At 39.3% G+C, this 17,068-nt stretch overlaps 2 protein-coding genes and 1 pseudogene across 2 annotated transcripts; all 3 read left to right on the forward strand.

Annotated features, from left to right (window-relative positions):
- Window positions 1-3,297: 3,297 nt before the first annotated feature.
- Window positions 3,298-4,768, forward strand: LOC139479541 (BTB/POZ domain-containing protein KCTD7-like). The gene is made up of 2 exons (XM_071262382.1): window positions 3,298-3,315; window positions 4,121-4,768. Exons 1-2 carry the CDS (start codon window positions 3,298-3,300, stop codon window positions 4,766-4,768), a joined length of 666 nt encoding a protein of 221 aa, XP_071118483.1.
- A 3,856-nt stretch (window positions 4,769-8,624) lies between these two features.
- On the forward strand, window positions 8,625-9,284 carry LOC139480448 (BTB/POZ domain-containing protein KCTD7-like). Its single transcript, XM_071263524.1, has one exon. It carries the CDS (start codon window positions 8,625-8,627, stop codon window positions 9,264-9,266), a length of 642 nt encoding a protein of 213 aa, XP_071119625.1. The 3' UTR covers window positions 9,267-9,284.
- A 5,002-nt stretch (window positions 9,285-14,286) lies between these two features.
- Window positions 14,287-16,337, forward strand: LOC139479543 (uncharacterized; annotated as a pseudogene).
- The last annotated feature ends 731 nt before the right edge of the window (window positions 16,338-17,068 follow it).

The following is a 17,068-nucleotide window of genomic DNA, read 5'->3' on the forward strand; positions in this document are numbered from 1 at the left end:
AATGACTAACTGCACTGCTTTCCAAATTAATGAATTAATGGTTGACATGTTAACGTATCTAAATCTGAAGCCTGTCTTAAAACAATCCTTATGAAGAGAAATTGCCTGGCACCATAGATGCTGTGATAAAATATGGTGCCACAACGTCAAAACTTGAATATATGTTAATTATTTATATTACGTTAAAATAATATAGAAAGCTGTGAAAATTCTCGAATAGTGTCATATATAAGTTGTGTTGATATGTTTAAAATGTTCTACAATAGCAACGTCTACAATAACATGCTCACATTTGTGTGAAACTGATCTAATAATAACATGTGCAGGGTGAAAAACAAGCACAGGTCGGCAACATTCGATACCTCGGCAGTCATATTTAGACGAGATGAGTGATCGAAACTCGACGGCATATTCGTATAAATAAGAGGGACAAAACCGTTTCCATAACTATAAAAAAAAAATCTCTGCCCAAAACAGCACCCTTTGCACGATTTCGACTATAGCATATGAACAGGATTCCAAATATAAGATCAAACAACATTTGATCACGAAGACCATCCTGTGTGAGAAGCGTAAACACCAGTCATACATTTCATCCTTCACCCGATATTGAAAATGTACACGATCGTTTCTGTAAACTTGTTCTGAGCTTGAATAGAAACACCCCTAACATAACTGCAAGAGGTATTGTGAATAGAACATAAATCTAGGTTTTGCATTACAAAAAAATTATAAAATTCTGGTTATGGTCATTGTCACAACAGGTTAATGTTATCATGAAAGGTTCTTATGATTTTCAGTATAGAAGGGCAGAAAGTGGTAAAGCTTGTTGGGCTACCAATGTTAAATCTTTGTTATATACATATGGCTTTGGGGAAGTTTGGTTACAGCAAGGTGTTGGAAATATAAATGCATTTCTATTGTGTTTTAAGCAAAGATGTAAAGATATCTGCCAACAAACATTGAATTATAATTTAGAATGTTATTCTAAGCTGGAATATTTTTGCTCTGTCAAGGAAAATTATAATTATGAACATCTGACTAATTGTATTGATATAGCCATCTATCTAGCAACACTTGTTAGGTTTAGCTGTTCTTGTCATAATCTACTGGTAGAGGCAGGTAGACATTATAAAATACCCAGGCCAGAACGTCTTTGTCCGTTTTGTATTGTGCCATATATAGAAACTGAATTCCACTTTTGTCTCGAGTGTCCATTCTATTCGAATTTAAGGGAACAGGTACTTCCTAAATATTATTGCATAAGTCCAACTCTGGATAAACTAAAACAATTATATAGCTGCAACCTTTATGTTATAAGAAGATTTGCAAAGTATGTATTTCTCGCTCTCAAGTGAGTGAGTGAGTATGGTTTTACGCCGCTTTTAGCAATATTCCAGCAATATCACGGCGGGGGGACACCAGAAATGGGCTTCACACATCTCGCTCTCAAGAAAAGGAACATTCTTCTTAAAGATGTGCCTGTTATGTAGCACTATGCTAGTAACAAGGTGAGACTGGTTGTTGCCAGGGTGTGTAACGTGTTGCGACCCGATCCACGGGGCGTTTGTGGATTATGACCGGCCTCAGTAACCTTATGTGCACCCTTCTCAGCACTCCGATGAGTGTTGACCGCTTGTTCGTGGCTCACGTTGTGAATCGGTTCCCTGATGTAATAATCAACGCTCTCTGTACATGTGAACTGATTAATCCAATGTACCTTGTATAATGGGCCGGAGGCCCCTTTACGGAATAAACTCATTCATTCATTCATACATTAACGCAAATCAGGATTTGACTGTGATTCGGTCTAAACTTATACTGCAACGGCATACAACACTTTCCATAGTCATAAGAAATCTGCTAAAAGAACATCATAGTCTAGACGGTTGACGTATTTCGTCGCATGATATGCTTTCCCTTTTTGCGAACACCTGGTTCGATAGCTGATTTTTGGTTATCCATAAATATTATTTTTCACAACTATTTTGCCTCTTACGCTAAATGGAATCTGTTTCGGTAGATAAACGGGAATGATTATCCTCCGGCGTTGACATTTTATGTTTAGTTCTGGTGTATTTGATTATATAGTGATAGAATGAAGTCAAAGTATACATTTACACAATTATCACCAGTGTTTTTGCTGACATGTTTTCAACAACATAGGCATGACTTCCAGATTTCTTCGCGATTATCCGCAGTCACACTTGTATGTTAGAGTATTAATCACAAAATGTCCCTCTCCTTTCCAAATAACCGACTCCATGGTATAGTGGTCAATGGTTTGATTCCCTGACGCGTCATACCAAAATACGTTAAAAGATGGTACTTGTTGTTACCTTGCCTGGAGTTCGACATTAAGGAGGAAAAACAAGTGAGCTAGCACAAGCAGCCCATCCCCCCCTCCCCCACGTGCATGTAAGTCTCTATATATGTGACACAATCGCGATGTTCAACCCCACTGTACCTTACACCTTTTGAAAACAGCAGCTGTACATGAAGAAGAGTTGCTTCCCTTTGACCATACCTCAATTTTAATCACGTGTCAATATTGATATTTTATGTATGATTCCTTGAATATGACATTAAATTCTCAATAATTTTGAACCAGACTATATACCCCGACTGATGCTGCAACAGCGATTGTATGGCCTGATATTTCAATCTGCCATTGTAAGGAATTAAAAAGCGGAGAGAAAACAGCTGTACGATTGAGTTGTCAACTTGTTTTGTGTCACGTGACTTGCATTGACCCGTAAACAGTGCGCAGCTTAAAACTACTCGTGACACACTGTCGTAGTCTCACACGGAACAGGTCGGTACAAAGACATCACAGGAAACACTGTTATAATTATCAAGGACAATGTTATCAATCTATCATCTGGTGCGTCGCAATATGTCTTCAGTTGTAAGTATAACTAGCATTAGATGTTGATATATTTTTTCCTAATGACATTGCAGCCTTAACATAGTATATCGCGTGATCTCCGCTCCCACCACCTATAACGCGATGAGTATGCCTTGTTACATTGTGTGGTGTTCAGGTAAATGTTTGTAATATGAACAGCATTTTGATCATTGACTATCAGATATGTAAAACAGGCAAGTGATTAATAAATGAAAGTAGTTCAACGTTGTCAATTAACAGTGGACAAAGAGTTGGGGCAAATAGAGCATAGCCAAACTGACCTCCATATTTCCAAGAAATTAAACCAAAAGCGGATGTGCTTCTTTGCTTGGAAGTCGTCTTGACAATCCAGCTTTCTCGACAAACATGACGATTGATGTAAGGGGTGTATGCCTGGAGAGTGGAAGGTGGGTAAATATACTCCTTGGCGTGACACAAAAGGCGTTAAAAGATGGTATTTGTTGTTAAACTGCCTGACGTTCGGATTTAAGGAATTAAAACACAGACGGGTAGAGCCAGTATAACGTGTCTGTGTGTGGTATCCATGTTAAGCTGCGGCATGATTTCCCATTGGGTTAGCAATATCAAACCGGCATTCGTCCTAAGTACAACAGGCACACGTAAGCACGCACGCACAGACACACGTACACCACATAATAATTATATACACCTTAAACGAAAATTCATTAATCACAAGACCAAATTGCTATGCAATAAAAAAGTCAAATAATCATACTGCAATAATGATGTTGATTGTACCCATGCGATACCCTCACATCATTTCAAATTGACCATAAGTAACCCTTTCATTGTACTGTCACATTAGTTTTAAATCAATATCCCCATGTCTTCCTCCTGTATCTCAATTCCGTGTTCACAATAAAGGATATATGTACTTTACAAGGACCAAATGGTTTGTATGCCGTTACAGTGACCTTTGAACAATCAAGTAAATGTAAACACTCAGATGGGAAGGTAAATTTAAAATCCACATTGTAAGTAGCAACCAAGTTGTAATGACCAAGTGTTAGACCAACATAAACATTCCGACATTCAAGATAGTTTATATTACAGAATATTACATAAATATTGCACACTTTTGTGTTTTGTGTCTCATCTTGTCCGTTTTCACGAAAAGAAGATTGTCCATGTGTGAATTAATGTTCAACAAAATGACGATGATCACATACATCATATTGTTCCACATTTCAGTTTCCTGATGTAGTTGACTTAAATGTGGGTGGTCGACATCTGACAACCTCCCTGTCCACCCTCACCAAGTACCCGGACTCCATGTTGGCCGCCATGTTTAGTGGAAAGCAGCCTGTTACCCAGGACAAAGATGGCCGCTACTTCATTGATGTGGATGGAGATGTGTTTGTTCACGTCCTCAACTTTCTGAGATTCGGGAAAATGCCTCCACCCGAAAGAGCATCAGGGGTTAGGGAATATGCGGAGTACTTTGGATTACAGGAACTGAAGGAACTTCTCCCAAAAGATTTTGAAAAAGTGCTCAGCGGAATATGGAAAATGAAGCTGCCTAATTACCAAAGTTACTGGAAAGGGGTGGAAAGAGAAATACTCAATCTTTCCTCAAAATACTTTTACATTTACGTTAGTGCACCCGACGCTTGTAGTGCCGGTTCGAGACGGAGGACGCTGGTACTTCAGGCTCCTGGCAGCAGTAACATTATTAACCTCGACTTGTCATACACCGATGACGAGCGCCCTAGGCCTACTGTTCTTTTGAATCTTCTTGCAAACGACCTGAAAAATCTGAATATCTTCACGGACTATCATGAGACGGAATGTGTGCAATGTGGTTGTAAAGCAGCCATGCACTACAATACCGCGTCTTAAAGTCAATAAATATAGAAAGTGAGTTTGTACCCGTATACATTAAATAGACACGACAATTGTGTAATTGGTTTGCTTTGCTTCGCTAATTATCCTTTGGCGTTGCTATAAAATTTAAAGACATTATTCATTCTAAGTATTGGGGAAAAACATATATATCGATTTAACACTCGTACACATTCCAAAACTCAATAATTTCGAATACAATTAGTATTTGAAACCAAAGTAGAACTGTGCAATGTGTTGTCTTCGTTATGATAAATAATACAGTCTGGGCCAATGCTGCTATGGGGACAGTGTTTCAATATTTTGTGACTCAGGTGCGGCCCTGGCAGATATAGGGGATAACGTATTAATGGATGTATAGAATCCCAAAGGAGAATCAAAGGCAATCCAATCCACGAGATGGATGGCTTTGGCCTCGTCTGGCTTGCACAAGATGTGGGTGATACCAATATATTCATTTATGAATTTAGGGAAAGAGTTTTTCAAGGATGTCGTGCCACATCACTTACATTTTAGGCTCACATATTACGATAATGTTTAATAAATATTAATATTTGTGAGTATAAAGAACTGCTTACTAAATTTAGAAGTGGTCATAACACCCTTGGTATCCAGTCGGTTCTAGGGTTTAGTAAACTGTGATGATCAAACAATGTACAAGCATTGCAATGTAATTGAACATGAAACATGTTATATACCGATGTGTGCTCTACGAAAGTCAGCGAAAATATTTATTATGAAGATTATGTCAGTCAGCAAATGGTATTGTCATGTTAAACGTTGCCAGGTTTGTGAATTATATCTCCACAGTGAGATAAATAAATTGCTTATCTCCCCTTTAGAAAGAACTCCCTCTGAAATCGTATGTGTTAACCATTTTGTAATGTGGGTCTGATGGTATTTATGCAAATAAACTGTCGGTCTGGCATTCCACGAGAGAATCAACGAATTGTTTGTTTTGTTTGCTTTTGCATTCTTGTTTAGCCTTTCTACACTCATTTCAGTGCAAAATGTCATGGTATATTATTGGTTACGAAAAGCTTCAGCGTTTTGCTGCATGCGATACAATTTCTATAGTATAGTATTGGGATTTGATAATAGGATAATATGTGCCATTAGCAGGGTGCATAAAATTTCGAACTCAGTAAAGGAAAACTGCCACAGAACACAAATACACCCTCTATAACGGTTGTTTATACACCCACGATAATTATTTTGTATTTTGAATACAGAACATAATAGAGTTGATTCAGGAAAAATGCATACAGGGACGAACTGGATTTCCGTGACACAGCCATTTGTCTGTCCAATGTTCATCCGCTCAGAACATCTTGAACCATGCGTCACATAGTGTTGGCACCGTGTTCACAGTACACAGTAGAAATCATGAATACTTTGCCGTGATAAATAACTACATGTACATGGTCACAGATGGTCTTTCTGAAAAAAGGTTCTAATTAAATTGAAAAATGTTGAATACCTTGACGGTGACTCTTAATTTGATTAATTCAAATTGATTGATTCAAATTCAAATTATCGCATAAGTCGTCAATGTTGTGCTATTATTAAATCATCACAAGCAAAGGTCGGCAGCATTCGATACCTCGACTTTTATATTTAAACGAGATGAGTGATCGAAATCCAAGCTCGACGGCATACTCGTATAATTAAAGGGACAGAACCGTTTCCATAATTATAAAAAAAAATCTCTGCCCAAAACAGAACCCTTTGAACGATTCCGACTATAGCATAGGAACAGGATTCCGAATATAAGATCAAACAACATTTGATCATGAAGACCATCCAGGGTGAGAAGCGTTAACACCAGTCATGCATTAACGCAAATTGACTGTGTTTCGGTACAGACTTATACTGCAAAGGCATATGTGTAACACTGTGAAAAGGAATGCAAACCAGATCTCATTCTTGGGAATTTGCCGTGGTGTAAAGTAGAAAACGTCTCACTTTGCGTTGTTGAGGCTGAAATTGAACAATTAAAATGTTAAAAACTGGTTTTAATGGCACATTCATTTGCGGAACAAAATTGAAAATTCACAACGTAAATAAACGACTATCGTACTGTTCCGTTCCAAAGGGAAAATCACATGACGGTGCAAATTGACAATCAAGGCACTGCTTCAAGCTCTAGATCTTGTTTCATGCCTACATTAATCTGTATTATCGACAGCAGCATTGTACTCACCATAGAAAGAGGAAAAAGTTATAAAAAGACCGTCTTTGTCACTCGCCTCCATTGTCCAAGTTGCGTCGCAGCTGAACACACGTGATTTCAAGTCATAGATTCTAGCACGCACTGCATGCGCACCACATGAGCGATCACGCGAAACGGTTGCGTTCGAGCTGTGCGCTTTTGACTGAGAACTTTCGAGTGCTACAATTGAATTTTCAGAATTGGAGTTATGTCATGTAAACAAAAAAGCATCTTCATATAAGTCAGTTATAAACCTTATCCTATGGCTAGCCGTGAAAATAATGCAGTCCGGCAAAAGAAAAGTCCGCGGGCCGTAGGCAGTCCGGCAAAGGAAAAGCCCACGGGCTGTAGGCCAAAGGGCTTTTCCTGTGCTGGAGTGCATTATTTTACGGATAGCCCGCGGAGGCGGTTTATATCCTATATATGACCTATGGGAATGAATCTTGTTGTTAACACTTGAAGCTCACTGAACAGGAATTTGTGAGCTTCAGTGTGGTAGAGCTATATTGTCAATTACAGACTCATGGAATGTAACAGAATCGTCGTGCTGGACACAAGTAGGAAAGAAAGTTGAGCGTCCTTACATTTCAAGTGCTAGTGCGAGATAAATCAGTGTCAGCTATACCTGTTTCGCGTATCAGTAACATTTTACCTTTATGTCGTGACCCAAAATGATTACCCTGACGGCTGGGTGGTAGTATCAATCAGTTTATAGAGGAAGTGTCTGAGGGCGAGTCCAACGTGGAGATCGGTGACGTGTTGATAACGGTGCAGTATCTACAATCTAGGCCATCAGACAACACAACATACGTCCATTAGACTCAATCCAATTTCAGCCATAACATGGAGGTAACGTATACTTTGCCTTCTACAGGTGTTTGTTGTTTGACGCGGTACTTAGTAATATTCAAGCTAGATCACGGTAAACGAGTTTTAACCAGGCGAACGAGTGGCTATATGGCTGAAATTGACCAACTCGACCATAAAGATAACTCGCTCACCTCACTGGTGTCGCTTGATTTGTCTTTAAACCGTTAGACATCTGTTGAGACTCATTTATATAGCAGGCAGTGCACTTATCTGGTACTCAGCTTCATGCCATGAAAAGCTACACGTGGTAATACATTAACCTATTATAACATACAGACAAATGTATGTTTATGAGGAAATGTTCATCATTATTATGTGTTGCTTATGTGTCTCGTTTGCCGAGGTTATACACACACTAGTATACATTTTTACATGACGACCACGGATGACATGTCGGGTGGCAGAGGGTATTGGTTTTCACTGCGTGGATCGATAACCTACGTTGGCGTGTCTAACTATCTTGCCTCGCTAACATTGTGTTTGACATGAAAGCCAGCGGATGGGCGTGACTGCACGCAACAATTTATACTGTTGTCAATGTTAAGTTGAAAGCAGATTGAAGTTTGACATGACAAGGAACTGTTTGGAGCATTGAAATGAAAAAAAAACATACAGCTATTATTTTCATAGATAGACAAGACAAGCTTATGTCAGTTGTTCACGTCTTGACAATTCAGCCCCACCTCCCACCTTATTTCCTATATACTGTTGTTATTCAAAGAGAAAATAATAATATATTTTTTCCATGTATCATATAAATCTTTGTATTTAATGCAGGTTCCTGAAGTCATAGATCTAAATGTTGGTGGACGGCATCTGACCACGTCCCTTTCCACACTCCGCAAGTACCCGGACTCCATGTTCAGTGGAATATACAAAATAACTGAGGACAAAGATGGCCGGTTCTTCATTGATGTAGATGGAGATGTGTTTCTTCACATCCTCAACTTCCTGAGGTTTCAGACGCTTCCACCGCCAGAAGCTGCGCTCGCGGTGCAGAACTACGCAGAATATTTCGGATTAAAGGAATTATGCAACAGGCAGCAGGAATGGGGGCCAGTGTTTGTGAAAACGTTGAAGGACAAATGGAAAGGCAAAATAGATGGTTACGAATCTTGTCTTCGACAAGTTCGAGATGGATTGCTGACCTGTAACTTTGACAACGGCTATTTCTACATCCAGTTCTCGGATCTCTCTAAGCATAAGTTCTCTCGGTGTAACGTTGCAGGCATATCTGATGGCCACCTTGTTATCAGTGTCACGTTCTACTCCTCGAAAACCTTGAGAAGCACTCTCATTAGGTTCCTCAACGATGACCTGGGACGTATCAATGTCTTTCTTGAAGTGGAGGAAGCATACAGACCAGAATCTTCATGCGAGTGCAGAGTAGCATTCAGATACATCTTGAGATAATCTTGGACGATATTGATCTACCGTATACAATAATCCACTGGTAACACTTCAAGAACACGACCAGTAACAAACAGTAATATTATTCAAAGGTCAATTCAGTTTCCCACCGGAAACGAACTGCATCACGTCGAGCTTTCCTCCCACATTAATCTGACACACCATGATGTAACTGGAATACTGTTCAAAGCGGCGTTAAACCGAGGAGGCATACAGACCAGAATCTTCTTGTGAGTGCAGAGTAGCATTCAGATACATCTTGAGATAACCCTGGACGATGTAGATCTACCGTGTACATCAATCGACTGCTGACGTTTCTAGAAACTTACACGAACAGTTATATTATTCAAAGGTCAGTACAGGTTCTCACCGGAAACGAACTGCATCACTTCCGGCTTTCCTCCCACATTAATCTGACACACCATGATGTAACAGGAATACCGTTCAAAGCGGCGTTAAACCCAACTCACTCACTGACTCTTACTTGAAACAACAAGTTGTGGGTTGTCCTTCTGACAATTGTTTTCGATTTCTTCATGTAAATTATGAGTAATTTAGATTCGATGCTGCTTTTATCATAATTACATCCGTATCACAGCGTTGTAAATAAAGCATTTGCCTCACATATTGTACCCTATGATTAAACCAGTATAAATTTGCCACACTGTTGTTCTTGCTGTTGATTCTGAGCCAGGAAGACCCTGACCATTCTGAACTGCATTTGAAACAAATTAAACTGACGCAACTATAGGTCTTTATGCAAAATCATAGTGAAATTATGTATCAACCACAACATGGTTAATGTCAGAGAAATCCCTCGATTCTGTTGATACCGGAATGGAAATTCAAACCGGTTTTTGGCAATGTGACTTGTACACAAGACTCGCACTGCAATGCCGCGTCTTAAAGTCAATACATATAGAAAGTGAGTTTGTACCCGTATACATTAGATAGATACGACAATGTTGTGTAATTGCTTCGCATCGCTAATTATCCTTCGGCGTTGCTATATAATTTAAATACATTATTCATTCTAAGAATTGGAAAACAAAAATATATATCAATTTAACACTTGTACACTTTCCAAAACTCATTAATGCGAATTCAATTAGTATTTGAAACCAAAGTGGAATTGTGCAATATGTTGTCTTCGTTATGATAAATAATACAGTCTGGGCCAATGCTGCTATGGGGACAGTGTTTCAATATTTTGTGATTCAAGTGCGGCCCTGGCAGATATAGGGGATAACGTATTAATGGATGTATAAAATCCCGAGGAAGAATCAAAGGCAATTCAATCCACGAGATGGATGGTTTGGCCTCGTCTGGCTTGCACAAGATGTGGGTGATACCAATATATTCATTTATGAATTTAGGGAAAGAGTTTTTCAAGAATGTCGTGCCACATCACTTACATTTTAGGCTCATAAATCTAATTGAACTTGTGTGAGTATAAAGAACTGCTAACTAAATTTAGAAGTAGTCATAACACCCTTGGTATCCAGTTGGTTCTAGGGTTTAGTAAACTGTGATAATCAAACAATTTGCAAGCATTGCAATGTATTTGAAGACGAAAAACATGTTATATACCACTGTGTACTCTATGAAAGTGAGAGGAGATATTTTTTACAAAGATTATGTCAGTCAACAAATGGTATTGTGATGTTAAACGTTTGTGAATTATATCTCCACAGTGAGATAAATAAATTGCTTATCTCCCCTTTAGAAAGAACTCCCTCTGAAATCGTATGTGTTAACCATTTTGTAATGTGGGTCTGATGGTATTTATGCAAATAAACTGTCGGTCTGACATTCCACGAGAGAATCAACGAATCGTTTGCTTTGTTTGCTTTTGTATTCTTGTTTAGCCGTTCTACACTCATTTCAGTGCAAAATGTCATGGTATATTATTGGTTACGAAAAGCTTCAGCGTTTTGCTGCATGCGATACAATTTCTATAGTATAGTATTGGGATTGGATAATGGGATAATATGTGCCATTAGCGGGGTGCATAAAATTTCGAACTTAGTAAAGGAAAACTGCCACAGAACACAAATATACCCTCTATAACACGTGTTTATTCACCCACGATAATTATTTTGTATTTTGAATACAGAACTTAATCGAGTTGATTCAGAAAACATGCATACAGGGACGAACTGTATTATTTCCGTGACACAGCCATTTGTCTGGCCAATGTTCATCCGCTTAGAACAGCTTGAATCATGCGTCACATAGTGTTGGCACCGTGTTCACAGTACACAGTAGATATCATGAATACTTTGCCGTGATAAATAGCTACATGTACTTGGTCACAGATGGTCTTTCTGAAAAAAGGTTCTAATTAAATTGAAAAATGTTGAATTACTTGACAGTGATTCTTAATTTGATTAATTCAAATTGATTGATTCAAATTAAAATGATCGCATAAGTCGTCAATGTTGTGCTATTATTAAATCATCAAGAGCATCATGCGGTCACTTGTCTAAATGACTCACTGAACGTACTGCACAGCTTTCCAAATTAATGAATTAATGGTTGACATGTCAACGTATCTAAATATGAAGCCTGTCCTTATGAAGAGAAATTGTCTGGGACCATATTTGCTCTAATAATAAATGGTGCCGGAACGTCAAAAACTGCAAATATGTTAATTATTTATATTGCGTTAAAATAGTATAGAAAGCTGTGAAATTTCTCGAAAAGTGTCATATGTAAGTTGTGTTGTTATTGTTGAAAATGTTATATAATAACATGCTCACATTTGTGTGAAATTGATCTAAAAATAACATGTGCAGGGTGAAAAAGAAGCACAGGTCGGCAACAATCCATCCCTCGGCTGTCATATTTAGACGAGATGAGTGATCGAACTCCAAACTCGACGGCATACTCGTATAATTAAAGGGACAGAACCATTTCCATAAATATAAAAAAAATTCTGCCCAAAACAGAACCTTTGAACGATTCCGACTATAGCATAGGAACAGGATTCCGAATATAAGATCAAACAACATTTGATCATGAAGACCATCCAGTGTGAGAAGCGTGAACACCATCTATGCAGTAACCCAAATCAGCATTTGACTGTGATTCGGTGCAGACTTATGCTGCTACAGCATATGTGTAACACTGTGAAAAGGAATATCTCCGGTAGAGATGCCACGCGGCTACAATGTTACAAATTTAGTATCGGGTGAAGGTTGGATGGTTGGTTTGTTGTTTAACGCAGCACCCAGCAATATTCCAGCAATATGACGGCGGTCTGTAAATAATCGAGTCTGGACCAGACAATCCAGTGATTAATGTCAAGAACATTGATCCACGCAATTGGGATCGATGACATGCATCAACCAAGTCAGCGAGCCTGACCACCCGATCCCGTTAGTCGCCTTTTACGACAATCATAGTCACCTTTTACGGCAAGCATGGGTTGCTGAAGACCTATTCTACCCCGGAATATTCACCGGTGAAGGAGTGACATTAAAAGAACGCTTTCCATATTCATAAGAAATCTGCTAAAAGAACATGATAGTCTAGCCTGTTGACGCATTTCGTCGCATGATATGCTTTCCATTTTTGGAAACACCTGGTGTGATAACTGATTTTGGGTTATCCATATATATTATTTTTCACCACTATTTTGCCTTTTACGCTAAATGGAATCTGTTTCGGTAGATAATCGCGAATGATTATCCTTGCCGTTTTATATTTAGTTCTGGTGTATTTGATTATATAGTGATAGAATTAAGTCATAGAATATAAATATCGGCTAATCTTAGGCTAGCAACAAACCTGGTGAATATAACCGTGGTAGTAGTGGTATGGTCACGCGCCAAACGAACGTGTTCCCTGTCACTTTCTAAACACCGTTTTGGAAAACTAGGGTTTCAAAGCTTTCCAAAGAAACCAAATACGTCTTCCTGTTTCTCTTTTATTTTGCCGGCGAGCTGACGATTGCCACAAATCGGTGGTGGTGTGTGCTTGTGACATTACGTACTGTGTGCTAGTCATCAGGGATGAGTGAGTGAGTGAGTGAGTTGGGTTTAACGCCGCTTTTAACAGTATTCCAGTTATATCGCGGCGTGTCAGCTTGATGTGGGAGGAAAGCCCGAAGTAATGTAGGTCTCAGACGTTTATCACTTCGGTGAAACCCACGAGCACGGGTATGGTGCTGACAAACCTAGAAACATAATCGGGGCGAACCGGGATTAGAACCCACAATCATAGATTTCTGGCGTGCCCAAGGGACGCAACTTTGCAAAGCGAATCCCGGCGCCTGAGACGACTGGGCCATCTGTGCCCCCTCATCAGGGATGAGCACTCCAATCACATTCGATGAAGAAATCGCACTGTATACGTTTCGATTTTTACAGGTAATCAGACAATTTAAGTATACATTTACATAATTATTACCAGCTTTTTTGCTGATATGTTCAACATCATAGACATGACTTCCAGATTTCTTCGCGATTATCCGCAGTCACACTTGTATGTTAGATTATTATCACAAAATGTCTCTCTCCTTTCCAAATAACCGACTCCATGGTATAGTGGTCAATGGTTTGATTCCCTGACGCGTCCAAAATACGTTAAAAGATGGTACTTGTTGCTACCTTGCCCGCAGTTCGACATTAAGGAGAAAAAACAAGGAGTCAGTATAATATGTCTGTGTGGGGTATTTAGTGAAAAAGCACAAGCACACACACACCCCTCCCCCCTCCCCACGTGCATGTAAGTCTCCCCGACTGATGCTGCAACAACGAATGTATGGCCTGATGTTTCAATCTGCCATTGTAAGGAATTAAAACAATTTGAAACGGATAGAAAACAGCTGTACGATTGAGCTGTCAACTTGCGTTGTGTCACGTGACTTGCATTGACCTTTGAACAGTGTGCAGCTTAAAACTACTCGTGACAACATACGTACTCTCTCACGGAACAGGTCGGTACAAAGACATTACAGCAAACACTGTTATAATTATCAAGGACACTGTTATCAATCTATCATCTGGTGCTTCGCAATATGTCTTCAAGTGTAAGTATAACTAGCATTAGATGTTAATTCATTTTTTCCTGATGACATTGCAGCCTTAACATAGTATATCGCGTGATCTCCGCTCCCAAACACCTGTAGCGCGAGGAGTATGTCCTGTTACATTGTGTGGTGTTCAGGTACATATTTGTAATATGAACAGCATATTGATCATTAACTATCAGATATGTAAAACAGGTAAGTGTGTAATAAATAAAAGTAGTTCAACTTTGTCAATTAACAGTGGACATAGAGTCAGGACAGAGAGCATAGCCTAACTGACCTACATACTTCTTTGCTTAGAAGTCGTCTTGACTATCCAGCTTTATCGACTAACATAACGATTGATGTAAGGGGTGTGGAGGGTGGGTAAATATATCCCTTGGCGTGACACCAAAGGCGTTAAAAGACGGTATTTGTTGTTACACTGCCTGTCGTTCGGTTAAGTCGAAGCCAGTATAACGTGTCTGTGTGTGGTATGCATGTTAAACTGCGGTATGATTCCCCAATGCGTTAGCAATAACAAACCGGCATTCGCCCAAAGTAGTACAGGCACACGCAAGCACGCACGCACACGCAAGCACACACGCACACACACACGTACACCACATAATAATTATATACACCTTAAACGAAAATTCATTAATCACAAGTGAAGACAAAATTGCTATGCTATAAAAAAGTCAAATACTCATACTGCGTTAATGATGTTGATTGTACCCTGCGATACCTTCACTTCATTTCAAATTGACCATAACTAACCCTTTCATTGTACTGTCGACCCGTGAAGATTCCGGGGTAGAATAGGTCTTCAGTAAACAGTACTAGCCGTAAAAGGCGACTAACGGTATCGGGTGGTCAGGCTCGCTGACTTGGTTGATGCATGTCATCTATCCCAATTGCGTGGATGGATGCTCATGATGTCAATCACTGGATTGTCTGGTTCAGACTCGATTATTTTACAGACCGCCGTCATATAGCTGGAATATTGTTGAGTGCGGCGTTAAACAACAAACAAACAAACATTGTACTATCACATTAGTTTCAAATCAATATCATCTTGTCTTCCACCAGTTTCCAATCCCGTTTTTCACAAAAAAGGATCTATGTACTTTACAAGGACCAAATGGTTTGTATGCCGTTACAGTGACCTTTGAACAATGAAGTGAATGTAAACACTCAGATGGGAAGGTAAAATTTAAAATCCGCATTGTGAGTAGCAACCAAGTGGTAATGGCCAAGTGTTAGACCAACATAAACATTCCGACATTCAAAAGTAGTTTATGTCACAGAATATTACATAAATATTGCAAACTTTTTGTGTTTCATCTTGTCCATTTTCACGAAAAGAAGATTGTTCGTGTGTGAATTCATGTTCAACAATATGGCGATAACCATATACATTATATAGTTCCACATTTCAGTTTCCTGCTGTAGTTGACTTAAATGTGGGAGGACGACACCCTCACCAAGTACCCGGACTCCATGTTGACCGCCATGTTTAGTGGAAGGCATCCGGTAGCCAAGGACAAAGATGGCCGCTACTTCATTGATGTGGGTGGAGATGTGTTTGTTCACGTCCTCAACTTTCTGAGATTCGGGACAATGCCTCCACCCGAAAGAGCATCTGGGAATATGCAAAGTACTTTGGATTACAGAAACTGAAGGAACGTCTCCCCAAAGATTTTAACGATGTGATCTATGGTATATGGAAAACGAAGCTGCCTAATTACCAAAGTTACTGGAAAAAGGTGGAAAGGAAAATAGTCGATTGCTCCACAAAATACTTTTACATTTACGTCAGGGCACCCCACACGTGTCGTGACTGTCGTGGAGGAAGAATGCTGGTACTTCAGGCTCCTGGTTTGAAAAACATTATTCGCCTCCGCTTGTCAGATATCGGAGAAGCGGACCTTACTGTTCTTTTGAATCTTCTTGCAAACCACCTGGAAAAAAGGAATATCTTCACGGACTATTGTGAGACGGAAAGTGAAAATTGTTCTTGTCAGTCAGCAATGCAATTTAGAATTGGCAGGTATTAATCCGACAACTTGGTTTAGTTGGTTCGTTTGTTGTTTAACGCCGCATTCAGCAATATTCCAGCTATATGACGGCGGTCTGTAAATAATCGAGTCTGGACCAGACAATCCAGTGATTAATATCATGAGCATCGATCCACGCAATAGGGATCGTTGATATGCATCAACCTAGTCAGCGAGCCTGACCACCCGATCCCATTACTCGCCTTTTACGACAAGCATAGTCGCCTTTTACGCCAAGCATGGGTTGCTGAAGACCTATTCTATCCCGGATCTTCACGGGTAAATCCGACAACTAATTTTCGAAAATGGAGTGTGGATCAGCTGTGGTATGGATAGAGATTATCGTTACTTGCTAAATTTTCGTCTAAATGCTGATCAAATGTTGCAAGACCAATTATTGTTACGACACATTCATTTGATCGGTGTATATTTACGTTTCACCAACAAAAGATATTGATGCAAGACAAGAGTTAACCTGTCACAGAGCAAATGACATTTTTTGCTTATCGAGAGTCTTATTTTCCTTGCCCTTGTGCCCTTCATCGCCTTTGCGCTAAAAATGATTAGTGTATTTAATTACGGTGGAAATCCAATTGAGTTTAGTTTCCTAATATTATTTTCTCTTGGTTACCTATGGGATCAAAACGGTTTAGTTAATACAACTTAACCACTAACAATACAAGCCTCGATCATGTAAAGATAGATTATTGAGAACAATACACATAATATGG

The sequence above is a fragment of the Haliotis cracherodii genome, unplaced genomic scaffold, assembly GCF_022045235.1.
Source record: "Haliotis cracherodii isolate W230 unplaced genomic scaffold, xgHalCrac1.p SCAF_4, whole genome shotgun sequence".
In the NCBI taxonomy this organism is placed as follows: domain Eukaryota; kingdom Metazoa; phylum Mollusca; class Gastropoda; order Lepetellida; family Haliotidae; genus Haliotis; species Haliotis cracherodii.